General features: G+C 32.0%; 1 protein-coding gene across 3 annotated transcripts in view; it reads right to left on the bottom strand.

Moving 5' to 3' along the window:
• Positions 1 to 15,289: 15,289 nt before the first annotated feature.
• The window catches only part of LOC124357683 (b(0,+)-type amino acid transporter 1-like), a 53,977-nt gene continuing 41,367 nt past the window's right edge, over positions 15,290 to 27,899 (bottom strand). For 2 of the 3 annotated variants that reach the window (XM_046809672.1, XM_046809673.1), the window contains exons 8-13: positions 24,526 to 24,649; positions 23,413 to 23,516; positions 21,183 to 21,279; positions 19,913 to 20,062; positions 18,171 to 18,339; positions 15,291 to 15,570 (exon numbers count right to left, since the gene is read on the bottom strand). In XM_046809672.1, coding sequence (XP_046665628.1) covers positions 15,503 to 15,570; positions 18,171 to 18,339; positions 19,913 to 20,062; positions 21,183 to 21,279; positions 23,413 to 23,516; positions 24,526 to 24,649 — 712 coding nt within the window. In that variant the 3' untranslated portion in view covers positions 15,291 to 15,502. Of the gene's footprint in view, positions 15,571 to 18,170; positions 18,340 to 19,912; positions 20,063 to 21,182; positions 21,280 to 23,412; positions 23,517 to 24,525; positions 24,650 to 27,899 lie in introns of all 3 variants that reach the window. The other variant, XM_046809671.1, reaches the window with a different exon arrangement.

Here is a 27,899-nt window from a genome sequence, read left to right on the forward strand (position 1 = left end):
CTTTCGTGTTTTTCTGTAAGAAAACAGGTTGTAGCTTTGGAAAATTAGATCACTAACGCAATATGCGTAGTCACTCCGAAAAGTGAATGTGTCGTCTACAATTATGCACCTTGCAGGAATGTCGTTTGCCATTTTGCAATTTTATGTAACACTGCGAGTATGGGTGTATTCACCCGAATGGAACTCACAGACAGAATGTTCCTCTTAGTGCCATCTTACTAATAACTAACTGATATACACTTTATCTCATTGTGCATGGTACTTTGGTCTCCGTTTTCAAGTAACTGAAATTCGGATAACTATCAGATTAATTTTTGTCATATGATCTAAATTGTCAAACGTTTAAGGCTGATGGTCGAATGGACTTCTCTAGAGTGAGTATGTATTTTACGTGTTTTATTGCGTTTTCAGATAATATGAGACAAACAACTTTCACAAACATTTTATGGGGGCTGGAAAAGGTATTTTTATGTATTTACGCAGTACTATAAAGTAGATATTTATATAGGTTTGCAGCTAAAGTGAAAACGTTCACATATTAAGTTAAAATTAATGTCTCGCACTAGTTCGCATGTTTATTTTTTTACATTGTTCCTAGTCTCCTAGTTTTTAACTCATATTTTAATTTTTTACCCTTTTTAACTTATTAACTATTGGTTTTAGCTATAGTTTGATTCAACGGTATTATGCCCGTGATAACCATGCGTTTACTACATGATTGATTACCATTGTCTACATGTTATTTATATATACTTGAATATAATTCTTGATCTGTTTTAACTTTCAAATTGTAATTCCATCCTATTATGACGAAATCCATTGCATGTAAATGTTTAAAGATCAATAAAGATATCTATCTATCTATCAAAAACGGAAATGACTTGCATCATGATCAGCTTCCGGACTGAATATCTCATAATCAATTCATTCCTGGCGTACTCTTTAGTGCACATCAACGATCTGTTTAAGCAATTCCGTTATTGAAAATCTATGTCTCTGTACTCATCTTAACAACGACTAATAACACCGATTCTGATGTAAATATACATACATCTACCGCTCTGTAATAAGAAGTTCCTACTTTGATGTGAGGACGGTGCGGATAAGCGGATGCGACTTGGCGAAGAATGCGCAATAAGACGGACGAGATATTCAGATACAGCGCCATATTGCTACGTATATTGGCTGGCCTCCGCCGCTGGACGTTATTGGATTTGACATATCTGAGTATGAGTGCGATTACATCGTACTTCCTCGTATGATTTCCTTGTAGTGATTACCAGCGTAATCGCGATTCCTTGTAGCGATTACCAGCTACATGGTTCATTTCGTCATAGTCCAGGATCCGAGAGTCACTTTGTACTGTTTAACCACACAACCTAGTTTTTCTTTGAATAGACAGTAAATTTCCCTAAGAAAGAAATGGATCGTAAGCCGCGCTAGTATTGGCGGAGGTCGTAATTGGAGGGTATCAAAAGGGTTAAAAATATAAAATGATAATTCTTTCTCAGGTCATCATTTTTACCTTGACGCACAACAGTCAGATGCGCAAATAAATATTAAATCACCGCCAGCTAACTATATACAGGTCCGTTAAGTGGTGACTTTGTCTCTTTATGTAGTTACCTGACGGTTATATAACTATTATTTATATGCCATGCGATCAGTTTTACGTGTCTGAAACTCTTTATAACAATATAATCCGAGAAGAAAATTATAGTTTCACATTTTTAAACCCTTTTGATACATCATCATTTTGACACACACCAAACTAGCGAGCTGACTATCGATTTCGTTCTTAGGAAATATTGCTTTATTAATTTCAAGAAAAACCCAGTTTGTATTATTATAAGGGCACATTGAATCTCGGCCTCTAGTCTCTTATTGACTTAAACGTATGATTCAACAATCTATTCCATTACAATCTCAACAAGTTTGAAACAACGGTCAACCGAAGTACAAGATTGCACTGTGTAACAAATATAAAAGATTTCTCTTGCAGCAGTATAGCATGTACTGAAGTTTTTAGATACATAATACTAGACTGAAACGGTGAAAATTCTTGTCACATATTCTTGAAAGTCAGTATAGGATTGAATCTGTCTATGCTGTTATATGCTGATATATATTCGTATATTTGAATTGCGACGAAGTATGACCACCCTTAAAATACAAAACGTCTTTCTCTTTCATATAATAATCTACCCTATCCGTCTATTTTTACCCTAAAACTAAAATGTTATTCGCTTGCTGGAAAAATGTAAGATTTTGACATAACTACATCGTCTTAAATACGAGTTTTAAGTAAAAATTGTGGAAGGCAAACAAATCAGAATACCGCCAACTTCCACGTACTGTTCAAATCGCTTTTTTATATAGTTTAGGCAATAAATACATTAACCATGGCACAACATTTTCAAATTTATTTTTTCTGCTTAATTTTTCTTCTAATTTTAAAGAATGGTTATGCGTGATTATTACTCATAACAGGGTTTCTAGAAAACTTAATTTCATTTATAAAACTAAGGTTGTGATCTAGTATTTTAGGTAATTGGACTTCACATATTTTCCTGTCAGCTGGTATAGAGCTTCTGATTTCCTCAGCCATTTTCCCAAAGTACCAACAGAATTTATTGTAAATGTACGTAAGATACACTTGGTCATAACAGAATTAAAGTAAAACTTGCTGGGTAAATACAATATATTAATATTTAACTATTATTATTATTAGCTGAGCGTTAATAAAGTCACTCGAGGGACTGGAACATTTTAATTTCTGTCTGTCTGTATGTCTACCGCACGATATCTCGAAATAGATCTAACCTGTAAACGTGAAATTTGCATTTCCAACGAAAGTTTCACTTCTGTATAGACAACACTGATTTCGATGGTGATGCGAGTCGCTAAATGGGATTTGGCTGAGTGTTAGTCAATATTTGTACATTGGTCTTAGAGTAACTATGATGGCAATACAAAATAGTAGAATAAATACATTTGTAAGCAAACTGAGAAGAATCATAATATGAGATTTTAACACGTGACATATGAAAACATGTAGCCTAACTACCTTAACAACATTGGTGACTCGGTGTGTACACTTTTATTATTTAAACATTGCTATGAAACCCAGCTTAATTAACAAATACAGTATGTGAAATTATTGTTTAAATAGTGAAATTATATGCACTACAACTTTGTTGTATTAATAATGTTATTAGTTCCTGTTTTTTGTTGAATCTTTTGTTACAATTCATGGGGGAGTCAATGTTTCTGTGTGGAATATGAGCCCTACCTTACTTTTCTTGTTTAACGAACAGTTTTCTCAAACTAAGTCATGTAACACTAATTTTGCATTTTTTAATAAAATAGTTTTAATTTCACGTCATACTTTTGTTGTTGCATATTTCGCCACGACTAAAGATTTATTTTATAACGGGCAAGTACAACATATTTCCTGTACAAAGTACAGTTGCTTAGTCTAATAGTTAACAGTAATTCGTGCAGTTTTATGTTTTAATTGTTCATTATACAATTTAACTATTTTGTCATGTATTGATAACAATTTTTAATGAAATTATTTGGAGGAACGAGAGTGTGTTCAAAACATAATTGCAGATCGTTTGACATTACTTTGGTACCAGTCCATACATCATTTTTGATTAACCTAAACGACGTCACAATATGGAATCTAGCCTAAACAGATTATAAAAAAGAAACTACAGATTTTTACAAAAAATAATATTATGTATATATTGATTTGTATTATGACAGATATTCTTTCGTCGCCGTTTTTAAATATATCTCTTTTACATTAGAACCTCAATGTCTTCCAACTGTGTCCACTGAAATTGATATTAATATAGTGTTTGCTACCAAATATTGTTTTAACTCATTTTCTTTTAAATTATACTAATGTGTTATAATTTTATTTCTTCGCCAGACATTTTAAAGATATATTGTTTCAATTATTATAAGGGATATATTAGAATAGATCATTGACCCATTATAGTAAGCATTGTATCAAAACTGTTTTGCAAGCTTTCTTGCTGGAACGGATTTCAACTTTTGCATACCGAAATTTACTTAAGAACGTAATATTTTCTTTTTCATCATGTAATTTGTCTCATTAAGTCAGTTGCAACCTCCAAGTATTTTAACTGGAACAATATTTAATTAACATGTTCTAGAGTGACATTACTTCCACATTTTATCTTAATATTTATAATTAAGACATAAATAGTTCATAAAATAAAGAGCAAACACATGCGTCCTGTTGTTATTGTATTCATTGAAAATCCATTTATTGATATTCCACATGATTACTGGTTATTAAATAAGTATTTTTATCTTTTTTCAAAGTTGAGAGTTTCCTTTTGTGGCGTTTGGAATTAATGTATGTTGCCGCCATCTGTGTGCGTTCTCGGTACAATTAGAAAACTAGGAGACAAAAATACAACAATATGTTTTCTCATTAAGTCAAATAACCGCAACTCCGTTATTCTCACCTGTCTATAAAGAAAGAGTATACAACATTGTTTAACTTTTTCAACAAAGGAGTTTTCCACAACGTAATGTGAGTCAGAGAATTTCACGAAGATATTCAATATCCTCTCCAATAAAGAAGCTAAACCAGAATATCCTCTTCTTTATTGTGGTTTCTGCTAACAACATTCTTACATCTCCCTGTACGCGGTTTATCAGCGTTCACGACTGATTCCGGAAACTAACAAGGCATACGTATTTACTATACAGAAATAGTTATACCTTTAGTAAATACTGAGAATCAAAACACAACATAGGGGCAGGGTTATTCATTCATGGTCCCTTAAATGTCATATTCTATTGAAGGAACGTTTCATTGCTACGAATAAAAATAGTGGTTGTTATAAAAACATGATATTATGTAATAAATTAAGGTTGGTGTAGACATGTGGGTAAATACCTCGTACTGTAAATTATTTTATGTTATTGTACATAGAAGTATTTCTACTTTACAAACATCATAAGCAATATTTTTCATTCACAATAAAGATACTTGAACTTAAATTTATGAAAAATTAACAAACAAAAACCAGTAAAACTTTTACAATTGTGGTTTGCAGTAGTTTTCAATATTAAGTTGACTCTACGTTGATAATATTAGAATAAATTTACTTTTAAACTTTCCATACGGAACTGAACTATAATTAGACAGTCACAAAATTTACTAAAACAACAAAAGACAAATATACTAATTTTATGATGCCAGAATTCCACATATTTCATCGAAGATATTGTATATAAAAATAAATCCTACATAAGTTGGAAATATTGAAAGCAATCATCCAACGGAAAAATATCGGCATGTAGCAAATTGCTTGATTTCGTTTCGCCGAGCACAAGCGAAGATGGGAACGGAAGTTGTTTGTTTCCCGGAAGTCGACGCGAAAGGTTAAACTGATAAGCATTTAAGCTAGAGTACGTAAGGAGTGTTATGTACCTTTATAAGATATCATTCAAAAGTCAAAATGAAGAATGTTCATTGTGTATGTTGGAAATAATGGGTAATATAACGGTTTCAGAATGGGATCATTTCATTTTTAAGAATAAATTTCCTGAAGAAAAAACATGGAACAGTTTTTTAAACATAGCGCAATGAATTATAGACATTTAAAGAATTAGTTTGTAACTAGGTCAAGAACAAATTACTGGAGAAAACAATGTAATTTTTATGGCGATCATAAAAACAAGGAATGTTCATATAGAAATAATGAATATTATAAATAAATAGGAATGTAAGTTATACACGTTTCTTAAAATTTATAAATTAAAGAAATTTTCATTTTTATGAAATATTAATTAAGTAAAAAACGTGTTTTAATTAAATAATACTTAAGGAAATTGCATTTTCTTATAGGTTCAAAATGTATCCCTTTAGTAAGTTTTCACGTGTACCCTGTAAAATATCATATATTTATCTTTGCCGTGTTTCTGATAACCTAATGTCAAGATATCCTCAGACACCCCTTTAAATGGCTACAATATATGGTAGAATGATAAAAAGATTTGCTCTCAGAAAAGCTATCTTTAGGGACTATGAATAAAAACCGTAATTTTTTTTATTTACCCGATCTATAACCGGTTGCACCATCCTAACACCGAGCAGACTTACCAAACAATTAACATTACACGGTAACACCGGCTGGGTGTATCAGACGAGTCACAGATACGAATGTTTGTGTTCCCCATCTGTTTGTGCCAATTACCGTTGTTTAGCTCAACTCAAACACAGACTCACTAAATAAACAGGGGTTCCCTTGCCACAAATTATTGTAAAGAATGCGGTTTAAATAAACAACGTCGTGCGTTATGGCCTCCGTTGGGCGTTTTAAAAAAAGCATATGCTAGTAAATATCTGCGCGAGAACCTTTTCGGGGATTTATTGTCAGAACCAAAATCTTCCTAAGCATCCGGGCCTTATAAATAGGCCTACCATTTTAATTTAATTAGAAAGTAAAATAAGTCTTGGTTACAACCAGTCTTCAGACCCGTTGAAATTAACCCCTAAGTGTATTGTCACTTTGTTTGTACCCTATTAACCAGGCCCTATCTAAGCACGCTACGACAAATCAAGTCCAATATTGCCCAAGGGTCAGATCAATGCCATGCTGATAGCAAGACGTCGCATCAGCACTCCCAACTTTGCTCTCCCCGGACACTGGCCCAAGGCTAATGTGGCACTTGACGTATCGCCGCCATTTGTCTCAGTTTGGTCACCTCCCAGTCCTCTCAACTTTTACCCTACCTTTTAAGGAACATTACTTATGGATGAGGATGGAGACTGATGCCGTAATTTGTAATATTCGATATGCTAATTGAAACACGTCCGAACATAATACACTTCATAAAGTACATTGCCAATTTACTTAAACTCTTTGGTTTGCCATTTTCATTTTATGATGATACACTATTCTTCCCAAAGCTGACCAGAGAGCACACTTTATTGTTTAAGTCTAAGGCTCAATATAATTTAAATTAAATAGTAATTTTAGAGCATATATCTAGTAATAAATATAAAAGAAACTTGACCCATCATAATTAAAAACAGAGAACATTTGCAGTTCAGGTTCTAAATTATTTACAATTACGTGTTTTTTATATCAGTTTAATTGGATTTATGTTGTGATTTAGTTTATTATTAACGCGTTGACTGCGGCAGACGCTGTAGTGCGGTTACTGACTCTTTAGAGTACTTCTCATCATTCAGTATAAACCATAAGCGAAGGTGTTATATTAACAGATATTCTTTATCATGTACTTCTAAATTGTTGAAAAATTGTAAACACATTTAAAGGGAGTACAGGGAAACAACAATTTTAATTGTAATATTTTTGTTATTATCCATGGAATTATCACTTAAGTTTTGATTAAACAAAATATTTTAAAACTATTGATTAATTACCCCTCTCATAAATGCCAACCTTTTATTTTAATAGTTTTAAAAGTTAAGTTTGCAAATGAGTTACTTTTTCTTTATAAATTATACATTGGTATTAATTTTTCTCACTTTAGTGGGCACAAAGAACTAATATCTTTAAAGGAGCCTATAGTCTCAAAACCAGATTCACTAATTTTCATAAACTTTCAGAAACCCCCAGAGGACTAATAAAATCGATAATTTGTTGTATCTTAAAAAGTAATTTTTTTACAAGCCCATGTAGGATAGACACAGGATTAGGGGGATTCAAACCCCTCCCCCTGAAGAAAATTTGTCTTTCTATTGATTACAATTATAACCATTTCTGAATTATATTGGGCCTTACTCTACATTCAATTAAAAAATAAATTACGCAAAACCAAATTTTATTACAAATTTTGCTGAAGAAACGTCAAAACCGTTCATTGATTTTTTCAAAGATAAATTAAACTTAACAATGTCAAACGATAAAAACACAAGTACAACGAGATATGGAACAACTAATATGAAGCAAGGTCTTATTAAAAATTTTTGATTTCACTTATTTCGTATACCACATTTTCATTTTTAGAACATAATCACAATTAAAATAAAGTAATTATATCGGAAATTGTAGTGAAACAATTACAAGATTGTAGTGAAAATGACACTGACCATATTATAGAAATTAATACAAACTATGATAATGAAAATGAATAAATATTTATTACTTTAATATTTAGAAGTCAGTGATCATTTTAGTACATTTAATGTAGAAAATATTACAAAAATATGTATAAAATTCATAGAAAAAATAACATTTTTATGTTAAAGTATTGTCTGAGTCTCATATTATTTTAAAATATTAAAAACAATTTAATAATTAGCGAACATACTTTTATAAGATATATATATATGTTATAAAAAGTAGTCACTTCTGTCATTCAGTACTATGACTGCATTTTCAATTTTTTTTATTTGTTTGAAAGAAGTTTTTGCATAGCCAATTTTAGACAAAATATATTCCTATTAATGGGGTAATTAAGATTTTATTAGGAATAAAAAACTAGTGTTAAGGTAAAAATATATGTTCTTAATAATAAAATTAACTAATTAATAGAATATATTATAGTGGAAATTCCAACAAATTAAGTTGTTGATTCAAATTTTGAAGTAATTCATGTCTACAAGATGTTACACATGTAATAAGAGAGTAACCCTTTTAATACGAGGTTCAAAAAGGAAGCTTCTTTAAAAAGAGAAAACACAAATTTACATTACTAATGTCTTGTAATTGTTTGATCTCTTTTTTGATCAGAATATCTTGTTTCTCAAGCTTCTTTTGAATTTAAATCTTTTGCTACCATCTGGAATTTGAAATTCCACTATCCGTACTCAGGAACAGTGCTTTTGAAGGCTTCTTTCCAATAACTGTAGTTCTTTCTTGATAACGGAATTAAGGTTTCATGTAAATTTAAGCACTTACGGTGTTACTGCCCAATCAACAACCTTTCGGCACAAACACTAACTACTATCTGATTTTGAATCTGCTATCGATTTGCCTAGGTTTGCACCCAACCCTTATTTTCACACCATTGAAATAAACAAAATAAAATTTCTAGTCTTTAAACATGTAGGGAGCTTAATGCCAAAAAGCAGAAAATATCTTAATCTGAAAATTAAAAAACTGACATCTATGTGGTTTTGAAACTTAATGACAAGTAACCTAAGTACTTCTTCTCCAAATACACCTTACTTGGGATTGATACATGTATCTTCAAGTATCTCCAGGATATTCTGGAATAACAACACTAACCTAGGGAATATCACTATGCCAAGGTTAAATATCTAATTGTGATATTATTTTTTTATAGTCATAAAGGGAGTTATTTAGTTAATGAGAAAGAAAAAGTTTTCTATTCTCATAGAGATTCAATTTATTTTACTTTTTTCAAACTTTTCTTGGAACTCCATATTTTTATGATTTCATCAAAATTCTACTAATTGAAAGAGGGACAACTTTTATTTTATATGAGTTAAATTCGGTCATTCCTATATTTGAGTAAATTAGCACAGGCGATTTATTGCACCTATGACAATGGTACAGTACCTATTCAAGATCGATCTAGTGTCTTGAATCCAGAGAGTCTTCCTCACACATCACTTGTAGCGTTTTTTAAGAGACGTTTTTAAAGGAGTGCAAGTAGAGTGCCTTGCCAATAAAGATTTGTGCCATTTTAACACTTTATAGTATTTAGATGTTTCTGGGGACAGCTTCCCACCAATTAAAAGTAAAGTAAAAGGATGTATTATTTTACCTAATGAAGTTATTTGGGCTAAGAAGCTCTCTAATACTTAACATATGGACCAACGGCTTAAAGGTGACTTCCAAACCACCACTAACGGTTGGGCCAGAGAACGGTCGGTCACCCATCCAAGTAACAGCCACGCTCGACGTTGCTTGATCCGGTTATTACAAGATCTGCTACACTGCGCCATTGTCAAAATAACCATGTTGAATTAAAGCAACCTCCCCAACCACTACATTTGATGTGAATGATGACTTTCAGTTGCTGTTTGTGTTGAGACGGTGCCACCTAAATAAAAAAAAACGGACAGCCCAACCTTCAAAGTGGGCAAATCTCAAGCAAAGTCACTATGATATACTGTCCAAAAATTTATATCATCATCTACAAGTAAAAAAGGAGTGGATGCCAAATGTGTCAAACCTCCGTGGGATGACAGTTGTAAACTTAAACGTTTCCAAAAAAATAAATCCATCAAGAGCAAAAAGTTAAGATGTTTTTTAAATTTTTGAGAACTTGGAGATGTTACTTGTCGGCGTAAATTTTTTTTCTAAAAGAATTACCAGCATACAACTAAAGTACAGAACTATCAAGTATTATTTGACTAAAGATTAGGAATCTTCTGACGCAAGAAGACAACATTATTTATCCTTAACCCTAGAATAGTATACATGAGTAAGTTTCCACGCGCATATGATGTCACGAAAACACTGCCCCATGAAATTGTAGAGGGGTAACAATTTAGATGCCTAGATATGCCTCCTCCAGTTAGTCGGCTGTGAGCCTGTGTAGTGATTGGAATTTTGTGTCTACATTTGTAACTTCAAAAGTTAATTTCTAAAAGTTGGTTAGTAAGTTTTATGCTTGTCTAGTAATATAAAAAAAAGTGTTTGGCATAAACTTTATGCATATTTACCAATAGTGTACTCTCATTTTGAAACTACATATTTTTCTACAATACCTAATATTATTTGATAATAATAGTATGCCCATAGTACTAAAAAAGTATGCATACCCAAACTTATTAATTTATAAAGATAACAAATGTTCCTAGCAATAATTGGTATGGATTTTTCAGTTCATTTCCCATCAAACTTTCCTGAATACATGTCTAAAAAGCAAAATTATGTATAAAGTTTCTTTTTTCAAATACTAACATTTAGAATATGTAATTAAAATATAATAAAAAATTTGTAAATAGCCCATACAATCATAATGTTATTATGGATACAAATATAGACCTACTGTCTTTGTGAACTAATTATAGCATACATTACTTGTAACTGTTATTTAATGTTGTACCTCTACAACGAGTCAAATGAAAGTATATTAGTTTCTACTTTTCAAGAAAACTATTGGTTAATTAAGCCATAAGAAGTGTTCATTTTTTCCAGGTACAATGGAGAGCAGAAACCTTCTCTAAGATGAAAAAATAAATTGTCTCTTGAAGATGAGAGGACTAATGAAAGATGAGGACACACCTTATAGAAAACACATAGCATCTGAGTCTGAATTCAATAGCAGCACTGACTATCCAACACAGGAGCCAGATGACCAAAAAGAAAGTGGAGTAGAAAGAGTGCAAACCAAATATTTATACATGGCTTTAGGGGAAATGGCAAATTTCATAAGCATATACTATCGAAGTTTGATAAGTGTAGCTTAAATATACTTATGATATGTGACAAGCGTTCTAAGTAGATGATTAGCACATAGTATTATTCAAAGTCCTATCTGATTTTTTAAGATAGGGTTAGATCTAGATAGTTTTTTAAAGGAAGCTTATGGTATTTATGCTAAAAAAAAATGTTTTTTTCTGTACAGGAGTATCTAATGTACCATGTTAGTTATTAATAAAATGAAATGTTATGCTTCAATGGTTATATTGACGCAAGCCAATGCATGTATTTATGTTTCATGGCAATGAAGAATAATTTGACTTTGGCTTTGACAGATATCCTATCCCTGATAAAATAAGACATTTAAATGCTTTTTTACTTCATAATTGAGGATTGAGGGTTGACTAAGAGTAATGTAATACATTTTTCTTAGCAACTCTGGATATTGCCAATGGCACAGTGTAGCGAGCACAACGTTTATCGCAAGATAAACCAGATCAAGCAATGTCGAGCATGGCTGCTGCTTGGATGGGTGACCACTGAGCGATCTTGTCCTTGCAAGTAGCCCGTCTGCCCTGGCCATTGGTAGTGATTCAGAAGTCACCTTTAAGCCGCTGGTCCCCAGGTTAAGTGTTTAGAGAGGGCTTCATAGCCCTAAACTTCACCTGGTAAAATAAGGTATCTTTACTTTACTTTACTTTTATTCTCTAACGTTTTGTAAAGACAGTTATAGATACGTTTTGGACAAGGAATTCATTCAAGAAGACTTGCATAGGAAACAAGGAATGCATAAAACTGTTTGAAATTGAGAAAAAAGATACTGGAAGAGAGCACATCAAGTCAATCCCACAAGTCAAAAGTCACTATCTTAGTAAACAGACGAATAAGGGAATACATTGAAGGGGAAAAGAGTGTTGCTGATTTATATAAAGATATATAAAGAAAGCAGCAGTCAGAATAATATTGTAGCTCTAGCACGTACTCAAGAATATTGAACGAGTTTAATATCTCCTTTTTGGAGCTTAAGAAGACTAATGTGATCTATGTACTTCCAACAAATTAGTAGATGGAGATGAAAAATTAAAACTTAAGGAAACCTATGACTTACATCTAAAAAAGAAAGATTTGTCTTGAATTGAAAAATAAAAGGCTAATAAGAAAATAGGACACAATAGAGCACATCAAGTAGAATGATACTCATATTGTGGCTTTTATGACTTACAAGCGGTTCATTCTTGTGGCCAAAGAGAAGATTCTTGATTTGATTATATGTTAAAATTATAAAGTGCTTCAACTTTACGTACGTCATTGGTAAAAAAGTGAACTTTTTTGTTACACTTAGAATGAAGGTAAAAGATAGGCATTAATGTCCTAAGAACTTGTGATTTCCTTTTTTATTAAATAGAAGGGTGAATCTGTAAATGATGAGAATTTTGAATTTGTTTTCTACTTCGGATAACTTTGGAGGACAGCAAAAAAAAAAGCTAAAAAAACTTAAACATCTTACAAGGTCTTGAATGTGTATCACCTCAACTTCCTATGATTTTAAGAAACATTACAATGAATGTGGATTTAATCAACTCTCAACCGAGAGCGGGTAAAAGAGAGCCAACAGAAAAGAAGGTGAACGGCGAGGCATCAAAGACTTACAAGCATGGAAGTTGAGCAAGGCTCATAAAATAAATATAGAAAAGAAAGACCCAACTAAAATTCTTTAAAAAAAATATTTACTCTGATAAGAAGTACAGTAAAGAAACTTTTTAAAAAATGAAAAGAAAGCACACTCCCATGCAAGAAGTTATTCTTTCAAAAGCATATCAGATCAAACTAAAAGTAGGAGAACAGAAAAAAAGTCTCACTGTTGGAAATTTAGCTCCTCAGTACTACAAAGACTTTTATTTGAACATTTAGAATAGTGAAAATATGTTTTAAAAAACTTTTATGTAAAAACAATCATAAAATATGTTTTTATTTGTACAATAAAGTATATTTTTGAAAGAAAAAAATATATTACTTTTATTCTCATGCATTTGATGCATGTAGAAAAAGTCCAAATATACTATTGATAAGTTTAAAACAAAGTGGCACAATTCAAATATTACATATACTTAATATTTAAATATTAAAGTCGGACTAGCCGGGACTACAGCCGATCCAACATAACGAAAATTCCGGGTTAACTGGAGAATGTTGAAAAAATAAAGAATAACATAAGCAAAGAATACATTACTTGTTTATTACAGAAAAACACTTAAAATACACATCACGAGAAAGTATAATACAGTTTAATTTTTCGACAGAATTTTGTTAATTTGAGGGTCGTCAGCTTTGAAGTCGGGCAGACAGAAAAAAGGTAATTTTAAATTTCCTGAACTGATCTGGGGGTTATCTGATATAAAGAGGTCCGAATTAATAAGGTTGCACTGTACATACTTTATTTTTAAAATTGTATTCTCAATCTTACCACGACTTTTTAAGTATACAAAAGTTGTTAAATACATACTGCAAATCTAAATAAAAAGATTTGAAATAATTCCTTTAAATGTTAAAATTATTGTATTTCCTATTAAATTATCATAGATTTTTTTTGCTCTCTTGAAAAACTGAGTTTTTTAGTTGTGCCACTTTTTTTGGTAATTGTGCGATCTGATTTATACTCAGTTTGTTTAAAAATTTATTTATTCTGTGAGTTTTTAAGAACAATGAAAAAGTGTTCATTAACAATCAACCAAATCCCATGAAGTGACGACATTCCACCATCATCAAACTCGATGTTTGCCTAATGAAAGTCAGGCAGACGGAAAAAAGGTAATTTTAAATTTCCTGAACTGATCCGGGTTACCCGTTTACCTGATATAAAGAGGTCCGAATTAATGAGGTTGCACTGTACATACTTTATTTTTAAATTGTATTCTTAATCTTACCACAAGTTGTAAGTATACAAAAGTTGTTAAATACATACTGCAAAACTAAATAAAAAGATTTGAACTGATTCCTCTAAATATTAAAATTATTGTATATCATATTAAATTATCATAGATTTTTTTTGCTCTCTTGAAAAACTGAGTTAGTTTTTTTACTTGTGCCACTTTTTTTTGTAATAGTGCGATCTGATTATACTCAGTTTGTTTAAAAATTTATTTATTACATGATTTTTTTTTAAGAACAACGAAAAAGTGTTCATTAACAATCAGCCAAATCCCATGAAGTGACGACATTCACCATCATCAAACTCGATGTTGCCTAAATTATAGAAATGAAGATTCATGTAAAATTTCAGCTCTATACATCAGTCTGTTCTCATGATATCTTGTTGACAGACAAAAAGACATAAGAATTTGTCTTGCCCCTAGAGGGATAAGTCCTTCTCTGACATGTAGAAAAATATAGACAACCGCTATGCATTTCTTACATACAGTATAGACGTATTTTTGTACATAATATTGTAGATTATTTTATCAATATGATTAGTTCCAAAGATCATAGTTTCTATTATTTTGTTGCTAACTAATGCAAAGTTTTTTATTATTACTAAAAATATAATTTATTCATTATTTTAATTCGTTTCAATTTCAATCAAATCTATTTCGTCTATATATTTTACAACCTGTATCAACACAGATTTAAAATGCGGTTATTAATATTTTGCTTTGTATTAATATCCATATTGTAATTAGGGAGAGTTACTCCTGTACAATTTATACAGGAGTAACTAACATTTTCCAATATGTGAGCTCATAATATTTACAACACTGAATTTAAAAATAAATATAATTCCATAGCAGTTTATATAAACTGATTGGGATGGAGTGGGAAGAAGGACTTCATTTAAAATTAACTATTATGTGGTTTTAAAATTTGTTTTTTTTTTCGCCATATTAAAATTTTTAAACATAGTATTAAAAAATAACATTGTCAAATATTATGAATTATTATACTACATTAATTACATTCAATTATGGCAGTACATAATACAAAAAATATATAGTCACTACAATATTACACTTATACTAAAATGATTTAAATATATACTTATTTTGTGTCTGAACAAACATTCATGGAATGTATAGTACTAAGTAGGTAAAAAACTGAACTAAGTACATAGATATTACAGTGATCCACGGAAGTGCAAGTCGGTCAGCTTACAACTTGGGTATTTCAGTTGGTGGCGATGCTTCCATTACAACTTGGACCAAGTAGTACAATTTTTCTAAACAAACAAAACAGTCAAAATAAAAAATACTTCAACAGCAAAATAAACATTCTATCGTTATAATACTGTTAATACAGTAAAATGCCCCTGTGTATGTTTAAGACTGGTAAAATACATGTAACACAAATGGACTCACAATGTTTTTCAGAGTTGCAACATCAACTGACAATAATTGTGCTTGAAATGTTTTAGTAATCGTATATGTCACAATGAAATCAAATATTTTATGTACCCATAAGTGTTTTGGAGAGGCTGTGCTAATGCAAAATGAAACAAGCTTTTTAAAGATTAATCACAGATAAGATTTTGATTTTTTTTTTACTTTAAACCAGAAAAACCTATCAGAAGCAATATTATCTTTAATTTAAAAAGAAAATACAGTGATGGTATCAGTAACATAGATTTACATTTTTTTTAGCCTTAAATTTTGGGTCAAAAATGTTTTGGAGGTGGTCCTGTACTGTCATGTATGTGGCAAAAAGAACTAGCCTTCATCACTGGGATATAAACCAAATTGAGTCATTAATTGAAAGTTTTGGGTTTCAAATATGAAGATATTACTATAGTAAAAGAAGATATGCTCTTTCGTGAGTTATTACCAACTCCTACAACTGTTCAGAACATATTAGAAAAATTAAATAGTTTTATGAATAAGCATGAATTAAATTGGGACAATAAATAAAAGTGTAGATTTTCTTAGAGATGAAGCTTCTGCAATGGGGGGATTTAATTTTGAAGTTATGGCCAATAAAAACAAATAGATCAACAAAATAAACCAAGTTACTCACTATTTCTTATTTTTGAAATAGTGAGTAACTTGGTTTATGATGATGAGGAGACCTGGAACGATAGACTAAAGTGGAGGAGGCTGTGTACGACGACCCGTGAGAACGGAAACGTCTGACGATGATGATGATGACTCACTATTTCTTTTTCAGAGAACTGGTTCATTAGAAAATTCTCTTACAGCGTGAAGGACAATTAATTTGAGCTGAGACTTTAAAAGTACAAATCTAATAAAAGTACAGGTTTTTATTCCTGTTTGTTATCCATACTATGAAATATAAGAAAACACATTGAAATGGGTGGTTTATACAGACGTTGATACACTAAGTAAAGTGTCTGTCAAGAAGAGTTTGAATTTGACCTGTACCACGAAGTTTTGAATACTTACTTCAATTTTAAAATCTGCCTTTAGGTTAAAACTTGTGGCTTTGCAAGCTAGCATATTTGGCAGATATCTTTTCAAAGCTAAACTTGCATGGAGATGCAAGTTACCTACTAGGGGACTACAATATATATTTTCATGTTAATGTTTTGCAAAGCAATTCATGTTCTGAAAAATGTTGAAACTAACAGTTAAACGAGCATATAATCCAAATTTAAAAAAAACATCACTGCTTTCAACACTTAGAAAGTTTGTTGAATAAAATGAGTGACTGAATCCTGACCTTCTATGACACACAAATCGTACTGTCTTTGCCTAGTTAAATAAAAACTTTCCTGAAAATCACAATAATTATTTTGGGATTTAAACCTTGTTTTCTGATATTATAAAAGCAGGTATCTTTTCAGCTTACTATGACAGAGAAAGAGTGGTTGTTTGAACTGAATTATGATTTGGAATTATAGACAAGATTTTCTTAAGTGGCTCTCTTGTGAATTTCACAAAAAAAAGACATGCAGACTATGCAGAAATAGCAGATAAAACAGTTAATTTATTTTTTTCCTGCTTTTCACAACTAGTGTGAAACTAAATTTTCTTCACTGAGCTGTTCTCTTTTTTAACAACAAATATTGAAATAAACTTATTAGAAAACTACGGCAAAAACATCTACTGACATATTTATTGATACTAAAGTATTTAACTAACAGCAAGACACAACAACCGATCAATACATTCTTCCCAACACTAATTGTACATAATAGATATTTTAACAAGTGGTAAGCCACAAAAGAGAAATATTGCCTAAGGCATCCTATGCTTTTCCCAACGGATCCAATAAAAGCTTATAAAGTGATGACAGAAAAATAAATCGTTTCAAAGATGAAAATCTTATTAAACTTATTGCACACCTAGCTATCTCTTACTAATAAAAAAACATTATCTTCAAACTTGATGTAGGCCTACTAATCTGATACTTTTCTGAAGTATTTTAGTAATGGCATAAACCAGTAGTTCTTAATAAAATCTGTCAATTATAAAGTAAGTACAGTTAAAACACTTAATTGGTATACTGAACATTTCGCAGGCTCAAAGCTAACATTAATCATCGTTACATAGAATGAATTAAAATTATGGATATCTCATATTAGTTTGTTAAAAGAAAATCTAAATTCATTATATACTTATAGGGTATAAAACTGCACTTTTTGATTCCTACCACAATTTTTCCCCTGCCTCCAAATCCTCCCATTTTGGAGACTACTTAAAAATTGTAATATTAAGTTGCAACTGTCAAGTTGCACACCTCTTTTTAAATACTTTATAAAAGAAAATAAACAATGTAACATAGAGGTTACTTTATCATGCCAGTATAAAATGGTAGCAGTTAGGTAAATGTTAACTACAGTGTAAATTGTAATTACATATTTACCAGCGAATGGCAGCTTATATCCCTTGTAGATCAAAGGATAGTAGACCATGAATCCCAGAATGATGAACATGACAGCACCGATGTGTCCCGGGGATGGATCCATCACTATGGGAACTGCTGCAAGCACTACAGACAGCAAGGCTAGAAAGATAGGGATTCCTATTGGTACCTAGAATAAACACATAACTTTACTGGAATTATATGAGTTGTAAACTTTACCTTTGTTTAGTCACAATGAAATCTCTGCCTGCAGCCTGAAATCAATGGGAGCATTTTATATGTATGGGTTGTAGGATTTCTTATTTGTGACCTTCTCAATACAAGCCCTATCGTTTGGGAGCTGTGAAATTTTTCATGTTGATAACACACATGAAACCATAATAAAATTAATACTACCTACTGACACTCCCCCCACTGTAATAAACAAACAAAAGACTTAATAAGCTCAATAAGTAAATGTTTACAATGTGTTTCTTTGATGTACCAAAGATCCACATCACTATCATCGAAATCTCCCAGCTCACACCGTAGTAAAACATTGTTAACACGAGCAAGAAACTTAGATGGTAACCATGAAAAGCATAAGAACTAAGACCACCCAGAGTACTACGAATTTACCATATTTCACTCTCTAATATGTTCAAAAATGCCTTCAAAAGAATGTGACAAAGCTTTGAACCAAGGAAATCATAACGTAGCAGCTAGCTGGAACAACTTAGGGTACCAATACAAAATATTTAATATATTTCAGATTTGTCAGTAGTATTTTTGACTGCTGGATATTGTGCTGCCTTCATGACTTAACAGTGCTCACAAGAGATATGTTAATGTTGAGCTTAAGAGTGTCAAGATAATAATTAGTGGTACTCTTGAAAACTCTTCCCTAGCTCTTAGTACTTTGCAATAGAGCAAATCCTGATATTTGATAGAGAGAAGCTCTTTTAACACATTCTTTGTGGATTACTGTCCCTTACCAAAACTGCGGAAGACTATCCGAACAGCTGCGCTACCAACACAGCAGCGCTCTGTTATTTACCTCTCATGTGCTGCAATCTTGCTGCAGATCTCTGAAACGTTTGAGATGTACAATATGATGTATAATAATTTTCTGTTACCTCAGTTTGGCCTGCAAATGTAGGACTACTGTCCAGACAGTTTTAGTGAGACACATACACATAAAGACGCTTAAAATGTCATTTGTAAATAAATATGTATTATTTTCATTAGAACTATTCAAACAGTATTTCACTCTGTTTTTCGTTGAATAAGTATGTCACAGTGATGTATTGTGGGATGCTATTATTCAATTTGTGCAGAAGTACTATCCATATAGTTACGTGCTTAGAGACAGAATAACCATATGAAAATCGAGGTCACCATTTCTGGTATATTTAAATATCACACATTACAACTGGTAAGTTATTATAATGTATATCTACCTAAAAAATTCCTTTGCTACTAAAAAATGTAGTCTACTGTCTAGGTAGTCCCAGGTGCATCAGAATGTAATATCATCAATTATGACGATTTTATAGCGTAATGAAATAAATTAACAGCATTTGAATGAGAATCATGTTTGATTTTTTTCTCATGTGCAGCAAATGTGTTAAGAGTGTATAGCAAGATCCTAACAAAACCCTTAACACTCTTCCCCCCATGGGTGTGAGGTTAGGTTATTCCTTTTAACAGTACACACTAAATCAATATTCAACCTCCAAAACTTATATCTGTCTTAAACATACCTTGTATGGCCTGAGAGCATTAGGTCTTGTTTTCCTGAGAATTATGAGAGCCGTGAAAGCAAATCCATAAAAGGACCAGATGAGGAAGCTGGCGAATTCTATAAGAGTGACGATTCTTCCAGATAAAATGAAGAGGGACGTTAGCACACCCTAGAATAAAAATATTATTTATATTATTAAAATATGTTATTTGTAACACATAAGTTTTTATTCATTTACATAATATTGAGGAAAATAGACCATAAAAAGTGCAGTGATTATATTAGTTTGGAAGGTGAGAACATTATGCATTATCTAGGGACACAACCTTGTTTTCTACAATTAATTTTGGAATGACTCCTTGTAAAATAAAATCATCCTCAGCCTCACATGTGAACTATTGTTTTCACATGTCATATTTTTAGATTGATAAAAGCTAAATACTATGGCTAAAGTCTCCATCCCTAGCCTCTTTATCTGGTTGGGTATGCTGATATAACTATTATTTATGTATTGATTGCTTTTAAATATGTCAAGTTAAAATTATGTGACTATTAACAAATTTTAATATTTCATATTTTCTACCTTTTTGCTACCCTTCCAAGTCATTTCCAATCAAAACGAACACTTGATTAACAATCATCTTCTTACAGAAAATTCCTCTACTGATAAAAAAAAAACAGGTTGTGTGTATTATACAACGCAAATTGCCTCGCACATTCTGTACTATTAGATAGATTAGGTATTATCTACCAGATAGCAAGATTTAAAACCACCTTAATTATTTTTTGTCTATTTATTCAAATCTGTCATAGAAACTAACTATACACTATTTGGTAATTTTATCAATGACAATTATCTCATTCAAAATTTGTAAAAAAGCTATGTATTATAAGAGTAAACAAGTAATTTAAAAGAATACCATAATTATTATTTCTTATGAATACAGATAGTTTTTCACATTATTATTATACTTTACTTATGTTTAAGAAGAATTAATATTAGTATTGGCACTTGAATTCTGTAAGATCTTTAATTTTGTGTTGGCATTTTTCAGGCAGGATTAATATTTAGAAAAAAATATTTTTAAACAGTGATTTTAAGTTATTTAAGACATTATATTACATTTATAACAGATATAAATAAAAATTATATAACAGTGGTTTAAAATTAATTGTAATTTAGAAAGATGCAAGCAAAAGTTAAATACCATGTTCAATAAAATATTATATATAAAACCCTAAGAACATTGTTTGATCCAAATACTAACAACTGTTATCAAGACACCAACCTGTAACACGACAGCTGGAGCAGGAGTATATCTGTGTATATGAATATAGGAAAGAGCTTCTGGCATGTGACCTTCTCGTCCGGCCGCAAATGTTAACCTAGAGAACATTGGAGATGAGTTCAGTAAGGGCATCATTGCTGACCTACTGGCCTAACCTGGTCCATAGTACATGAGTGTATATGACAATATGAATGAAGGAACATACTTGGTTTTCAAACATTCAGTGAGTACAAAATATCTAATTCTATATGTATACAAATATGTGTTTCTGTTTTATAGAAGATACCCTCCAAGCTGGAAAAGACAAGCCAGATCTTCCTATCCATTGTCTACTGAAATCAGCTGTTTGGCCTTTTTATCAAACACAATTTGATAGTTACTTAATAGCTGCACAGAAAAACAATCGCCTGGATAGAAAAAAACCCAACCTAAAATGTTTAAAGCAATTTAATGTTTTGTTTTTGTTCTTTATCGAGAAGAAATAATATTATTTTGTTAAAAGAAATTGTCTTTAATTGATTTCTGGCAAAACCTGTGTCTTTTAAAGTATCCGAACATTAAACAATTGTATCATGTTCATAAAGCATAGTTTTAAATTGAAGTGTATACAAGAGATGATAAAAAAAAGAAAAAGAAACAGAGTACACAGCCTTTGGAACAACATATTAATAATCCTTTAACTAAGGTTATTCTCAGAAACAGAAATAAAGGGCTACCAATGTCCCTAGTATTGTAATTAATTATTACCAAAAGTTCACACAATCCAGGCATCAAGTGACACGGAGAGGCTCAAGCTACAAAATAATATTAAAACAGTTGTTAATATTTACTTTGAACCAATTAACTGTCTATTTTTAAGTTTTATTAGATATCTTAAGTAAAAAATTGCTTATGGGGTTTTTGTAAAAAACATTTTTGCTCTCACAATAATTAAGCATTTAATGAGTCTTTGAATTTTTCATATTGACTAACCAATAATAATAATAATATTGAGAAAACTTATTATTTCTTTGGAGTCAGCAAAAAATCAGCCAAATACATCGTATTTAGGCTCAGGACAAAAACATGTTTTTTTATAGAATTCCCTTAAAAATAGAATTTCTTTTAATTCGTGTTTTGAAAGATTTTATTTATATATTCATAAACTACCTCTAATAAATGTGTGTTTAAACATAAAAAAGAAATAGGTACGGTTTTGGTGATTTTGTGGATATATATGCAACAAGAATGTAACTTTAAGTGAATATACCTGCAAAACGCCCGGTAAAACAAAGTAAAATAATTATTTTCAGAAAATCTTTTTTATTTCTAGGCCCAAAAATGTTTAATCATGTTCCTAATTCTGTAAAAAAACTAAAAACAAAAACTATTTCAAAATACATTTAAAACGTGGCTTTTAGAAAAATCCAAAATAAGTGACTTGCTTGAGATTATTGGTTAGTCAGATAGGTTCTTTTAATGCACATTGAAGATATATTTTTGATTTTGTATTTGTAAATATGTACATAATTAATTTTCTAAATTTTATTACATTTAAGTAACTTTATTATTTATAGTATTTTCACTTTTGTTTTGAATTTTGTGTTAGGTATATGTTTTGTAAATTTAATTAAATTAAGAACGCTAGCGTGTAAACCGCAAGTTTTTAAGTTAACAATTATCGACTGTAAATACATAAATAATTATGTTAGTTTAAGTTGTGCTAGCCATAGGTATTTAATATTATGGCTAGTAATTCCAGGCAAATGTCTATATTAGTTTAATTGTAAACTAATGGAGGAATAAATTATTTATTCTTCTTCTTCTTCTTCTTCCTTAGTGGATATATCTGCATCCATCTGCAAAGGATTAAAAAAGAACTTTTGAATTAATATATATGTCTTATAAAAATGTTACTTTACAAATGTAGCTTTGAAATATAAAGGGATCTAATTGCCATTTTCTTCACTTTTGAGTTTAGACCGAAAATGGGTTCTATGTAGAACAATACCTAGTTAAAAAAGCGAAGTAAAATGAATTGGTCATGTAAACCAGTTTTGGTACAATATTGGTTTAATATTTAGCATTGATTTATGTATCATAGTAAACAACGTATGTAGCTCTGTCCAAAAAATAAATATGGATATCACTACAGAAATTACTTAACGGTTTATAAATCACTCACAAAATTGTTCAGTTTTTACAACTTTTAGTAACCTGTAAATGTATTAAGATATGATTACATCCTCACCTGGCTACACCAAACTGACTGGCCATTGAACAGCTGAATGATGACAGAGCAACTCCTACTGGAATGATAAATTTAAGAGGTCCAAGAATTCTGTCGCCAAATGCCTGAAAATGGCAGTAAAAAGTCCAATTTCCAGGAATCAAATCTAAATCAATAAACGTACATTATTAAAATTAGAATAGTAAACTAAAACGTTACTAACACATAACATAGCCAGCCATCTTACTATGTTAATCTACAATGAAATATTTGTTCATCCGAAAATCCAGGTAGATTCTATAATACTAATTTTAAGAGGTTTTAAACATTTGTTTATTTTTAGTAGCAAACTAATCTCCCATATGGCCAAACTAATCTGATAAATACGCCTTAAAAAGTGTTGTCATCGGTTATTGTATCTGGATAACAAGATCACAAAAATTCTTGTTATTGGAAAAAATTCACATCTATGTACCTTATGGGAGGCATCACTGCACTAGACATCGTCAACTATCAATACAAATGACAACCTGTCTCAAGCAACATTGATTATGGTCATTGGAATAAATGTTCACAATCAATGTCATATCACATGAATACTCCCAGCAAAAAGTGGCCTTCTAATAGTGTCATCCTGGTAAGAATGCCCAGTGATTTTCCATTTGATTATCATAATCATAAACTACCTTTACCTGGATACAGATATATTTCTAAACTAACATCTTTGTGATTGTTATCAAGTCGTTTCCCTTGGCAGAATCAACATTGCGACTATTTCTTGTTAGGTTCCTGGTCATGAGGGGGTTTATGGGAATGAGAGAGCTGATGCCTTGACCAACTTGTGCTCAGGGTCCTACGTGATGGGGTAAGTCACAATTAGTTATAAGATTCAGTGCTCTTTAAAATTTATATGTGTCAATCAAGAATTCATAAACATAAAAACTAAACTTTATCAAGTCAATTTTCAGTATTTTGAGGACAGTATACGAGTTTTCCATGTGCGCAAAGTGTTTGTTGCTTTATTGTTTCAAATACATTTGTGGTCAAATATTGGTTAAACATATAGAAAAGGTAAAAGAGATAATAACACTAACAATTTCAAAATATTGTGATAAGTAAATAAGATTAACTTACTACAGCAACAGCAGGAACTGAAATCATCTCTGGCACTGTGAGGACGGACATGTACGCAACATTCATCATGACAAATAGAACCATGACTAGAGGCACAGCTATCAATATACTACGGAGAATGTTTCTGAAAACAATACATGCAACAACAAATTAATTACTATGACTGCATAAGGATGAAATGATTTTACACGTGCTTGCATTTGCAACATAGGACAGCCACCCATTTTCGCAGCTACTTTAATTTTCTTCTTGGTTTCTCTTCTTACTCTCAATTTTCATTAAGTTACAAACTACATCGGAAATAATCTGAAAACTCTTATGAAATGTTATGAAAATCCCCAAAAACTTCTAGGAACAACAGTTATAGGTAAGTTGAAAACTCTATCATGCCCAATCATTATTATAACCATTCTTTTTGTAAAGTTAACTAAAGAACTTATTCAAATCAAGTGTAGGAAGTATTTCTATACCAAGTTTAGTTTTAATCAGTTAAATTTGTGATTCATTTCATTTAATTATATTGCTTATATGTTACTTTATACTTATCAAAATTTTGTACACTATCTGAAATTCTTTTATAGTCACCAATCTCCTTTTAAGCCATATTCTGCCTGTCATCTTGTACCACTGGCCTGTGTGAGGATCTTATCAAACAGAATAAGTGGGAGAGTCGATACAGTACAAGGTCGATGACACTGATAAAAAGTGCAATTGTCACAGACAGAATTTGAACCTGTGCTATCTCCAAGTCAGATCCAAAGTTCAATGCCTTAGATCGCTCAACCAACGACACTCCTGACCTTTCTACGATCTGCCTCTCTCATGTCTCATGTCTCATGGCACATAAGAAGTTTTCCCATCCTCATTTGACAACAGTTTGTGATGACTGGACAACAGAGATATCGTGCTGGCTCTTACAGTAAAAAACTAAATGTCAGTACAACATTTACAAATACAAAATACAAATACAAATGATCTTTATTGACATAAACATGGAGTACAGTCATGGCGTCAAGAGTTTTTAAACTTGAGTTGCGTGGTCATCAGTGAGAAGGTCTTCCTATCTGCAGGCATTCTTCAACAGAGTAGAACTCCTTGTCCAACAGCCAGTCAAGAAGAGCTTCTTTAAAGTTCCTGTTGCTTTTTTGTTCTTTCAGCGTTGGTGGAAGGATGTTGAAGAGTCTAGCCCCGATATAGGACGGTTTTTTTTTCATAGGCAGTCAGGTGATGTGCTGGGAGTCTGTAGTTAGCTCTGTTCCTAGTGTTATAAGGATGTGTATCCAAGAATTGGACGAGTCCTTTGTTAACTGCATAGGTTATTACCTCACCGATGTACAGGTTGGCAACTGTCTGCAGTTTCAGTCTCTTAAACACCCCTCTACAAGAGTCCCGAAAACCCAACTCAGCCATTATTCTTATTGCCTTTTTTTGAAGGAGCAGTACCCTGTGTAGATTTCGCAGAGATGAAAACCCCCATACAGTCAGCCCATAGTGCATTTGGGACTCAAATAGTGCAAAGTAAGCTGTTCTTGAGGTTTCTGTGTTGCTGATTTGTTTGAGTCGCTTAATTACATATAGGGCAGTGCTAAGTTTTTTGCACAGTTGGTCTACGTGGGGTTTCCAATTGAGGTCACTGTCTAGGGTTATCCCAAGGTATTTAGCCTCTTTATATGTTGAGACATTGGGTAACTCGAGGGCACTCCTTCTTTGTGGGCCAAAGAAAAGCTGCTGTGTCTTCTCTTCGTTCAGAACAAGGTCATTTTCCTGACTATACTGTTTGGCTATACAGGCAGCAATGTAGGCTTTAATTTCCAGCTCTTTAACATTCTTGTGCGACACAATGAGGGCAGTGTCGTCAGCGTAGAGGAATATTTCACAGTTGTCCTGTAGCGTGGATACGATGTCATTAGTGTATAAAATAAATAGTACAGGGCCAAGCACATATCCCTGTGGGACTCCTCTTGTTATCTGTGCTTGTGTGGATCTAAATTTTTGACACCTATTGTTGACTACTTGAGTTATTTCAGTCATTTGTGTTCTTCCACTGAGGTAGCTCTGGAACCACTGATGTGCTACTCCTCTTATTCCTAGAGCTTTCAGTTTGTCTAGGAGATGTTTGTGGCTCAGGCTGTCAAAAGCTTTACTAAAGTCAAGTAAGATACCAGTTGTTGTGGCCCCTTCTTCAGATGCATCAATGATAGTTTCCACTAAATCAATTATGGCTGTAATGGTGGACTTGCCTCTCCTAAAGCCATGTTGGCGGTTGGTTAGAAGACTGTTGTTTTCTAGATGAGTGAGCAACCTACTGAGTACTATTTTTTCAAAAATTTTGGATAGGGTACATATGAGGGATATAGGTCTGTAGTTGCTGGCCAGAGAGGTGGGCCCTTTCTTGTACTTTGGATAAACTAAAGAGTGTTTAAGCTGAGAGGGAAAAATGCCTTGTTGGAAAGATTTGTTTATTACGTCAATTATCGGGGTTATCACTTCAGTTTTGCAGTGTTTCAGGATCGTTGACGAGACCTCATCTATCCCAGAAGATGGTTTCGATTTTAAAAATGATATTGTTTTGTCTATCTCCATTCTATTTGTTGGTCTAAAGCCCTCTTCAAGAGACACAAACTCACTCTCATGGATTGTGGGGGGTATTTTTAAAGGTGCTTGTTGGGAGTTTGATAGAACTTGTTCTGCAGCATTAGCAAAGAAGTGATTCATGTGTTCAGCTATTTTTTGGGGGTCTGTTATTGTTGAGCCTTCTATGTCAATAGATTTTATATAATTTTTTTGAGATTTATTGCTGTAGCGGTTATTGTTTATTATTTGCCAGACTGCTCTGGTTTGGTTCTCTGCATTGGCAATGTAGTGGATTGCAGTTTCCTTTTTAAGGTTCTTCAGTAGGAGATCATATTCCTTTTTCCTGTCATTGGCTTGTTTTTTATTTTCCACTGTGCTCATCAGGATTGATTTATTTAGAGCTGCAGTATATGCTCCTTTTAACCTCATCAGTTCAAGCTCTTGTTCTTGGTTTGTATTGATATTTTTTCTCTTTGATCTTCTTGAGTTTACAATGGGACAAGCTGTTTCGAGTGCTTCACTTATGGTCTTGTTAAGTTCTGTATATGCCTGGTCTGCATCCTGCTTGTTTAAGACAGCTTCCCAAGTTTCACGTGCTAGAATTCTTTTTAGTTTTTGTAGGTTTCGAGCATTGAAGTACCTTCGAGATGTTCTTGGTATTACAGCTTTATTAGGTTCCAGGTTTATTTTGCATATCTGCCCCGTGTGGTCTGATAGGCTTGTGTGAAGAACTGCAGTGTCAATCTCCTCTGTTGGCATCAGGTTTGTTGCGATTATATCTATTGATGTTTCTGAGTGAG

The sequence above is a fragment of the Homalodisca vitripennis genome, chromosome 3 (assembly GCF_021130785.1).
Source record: "Homalodisca vitripennis isolate AUS2020 chromosome 3, UT_GWSS_2.1, whole genome shotgun sequence".
NCBI classification, from domain to species: domain Eukaryota; kingdom Metazoa; phylum Arthropoda; class Insecta; order Hemiptera; family Cicadellidae; genus Homalodisca; species Homalodisca vitripennis.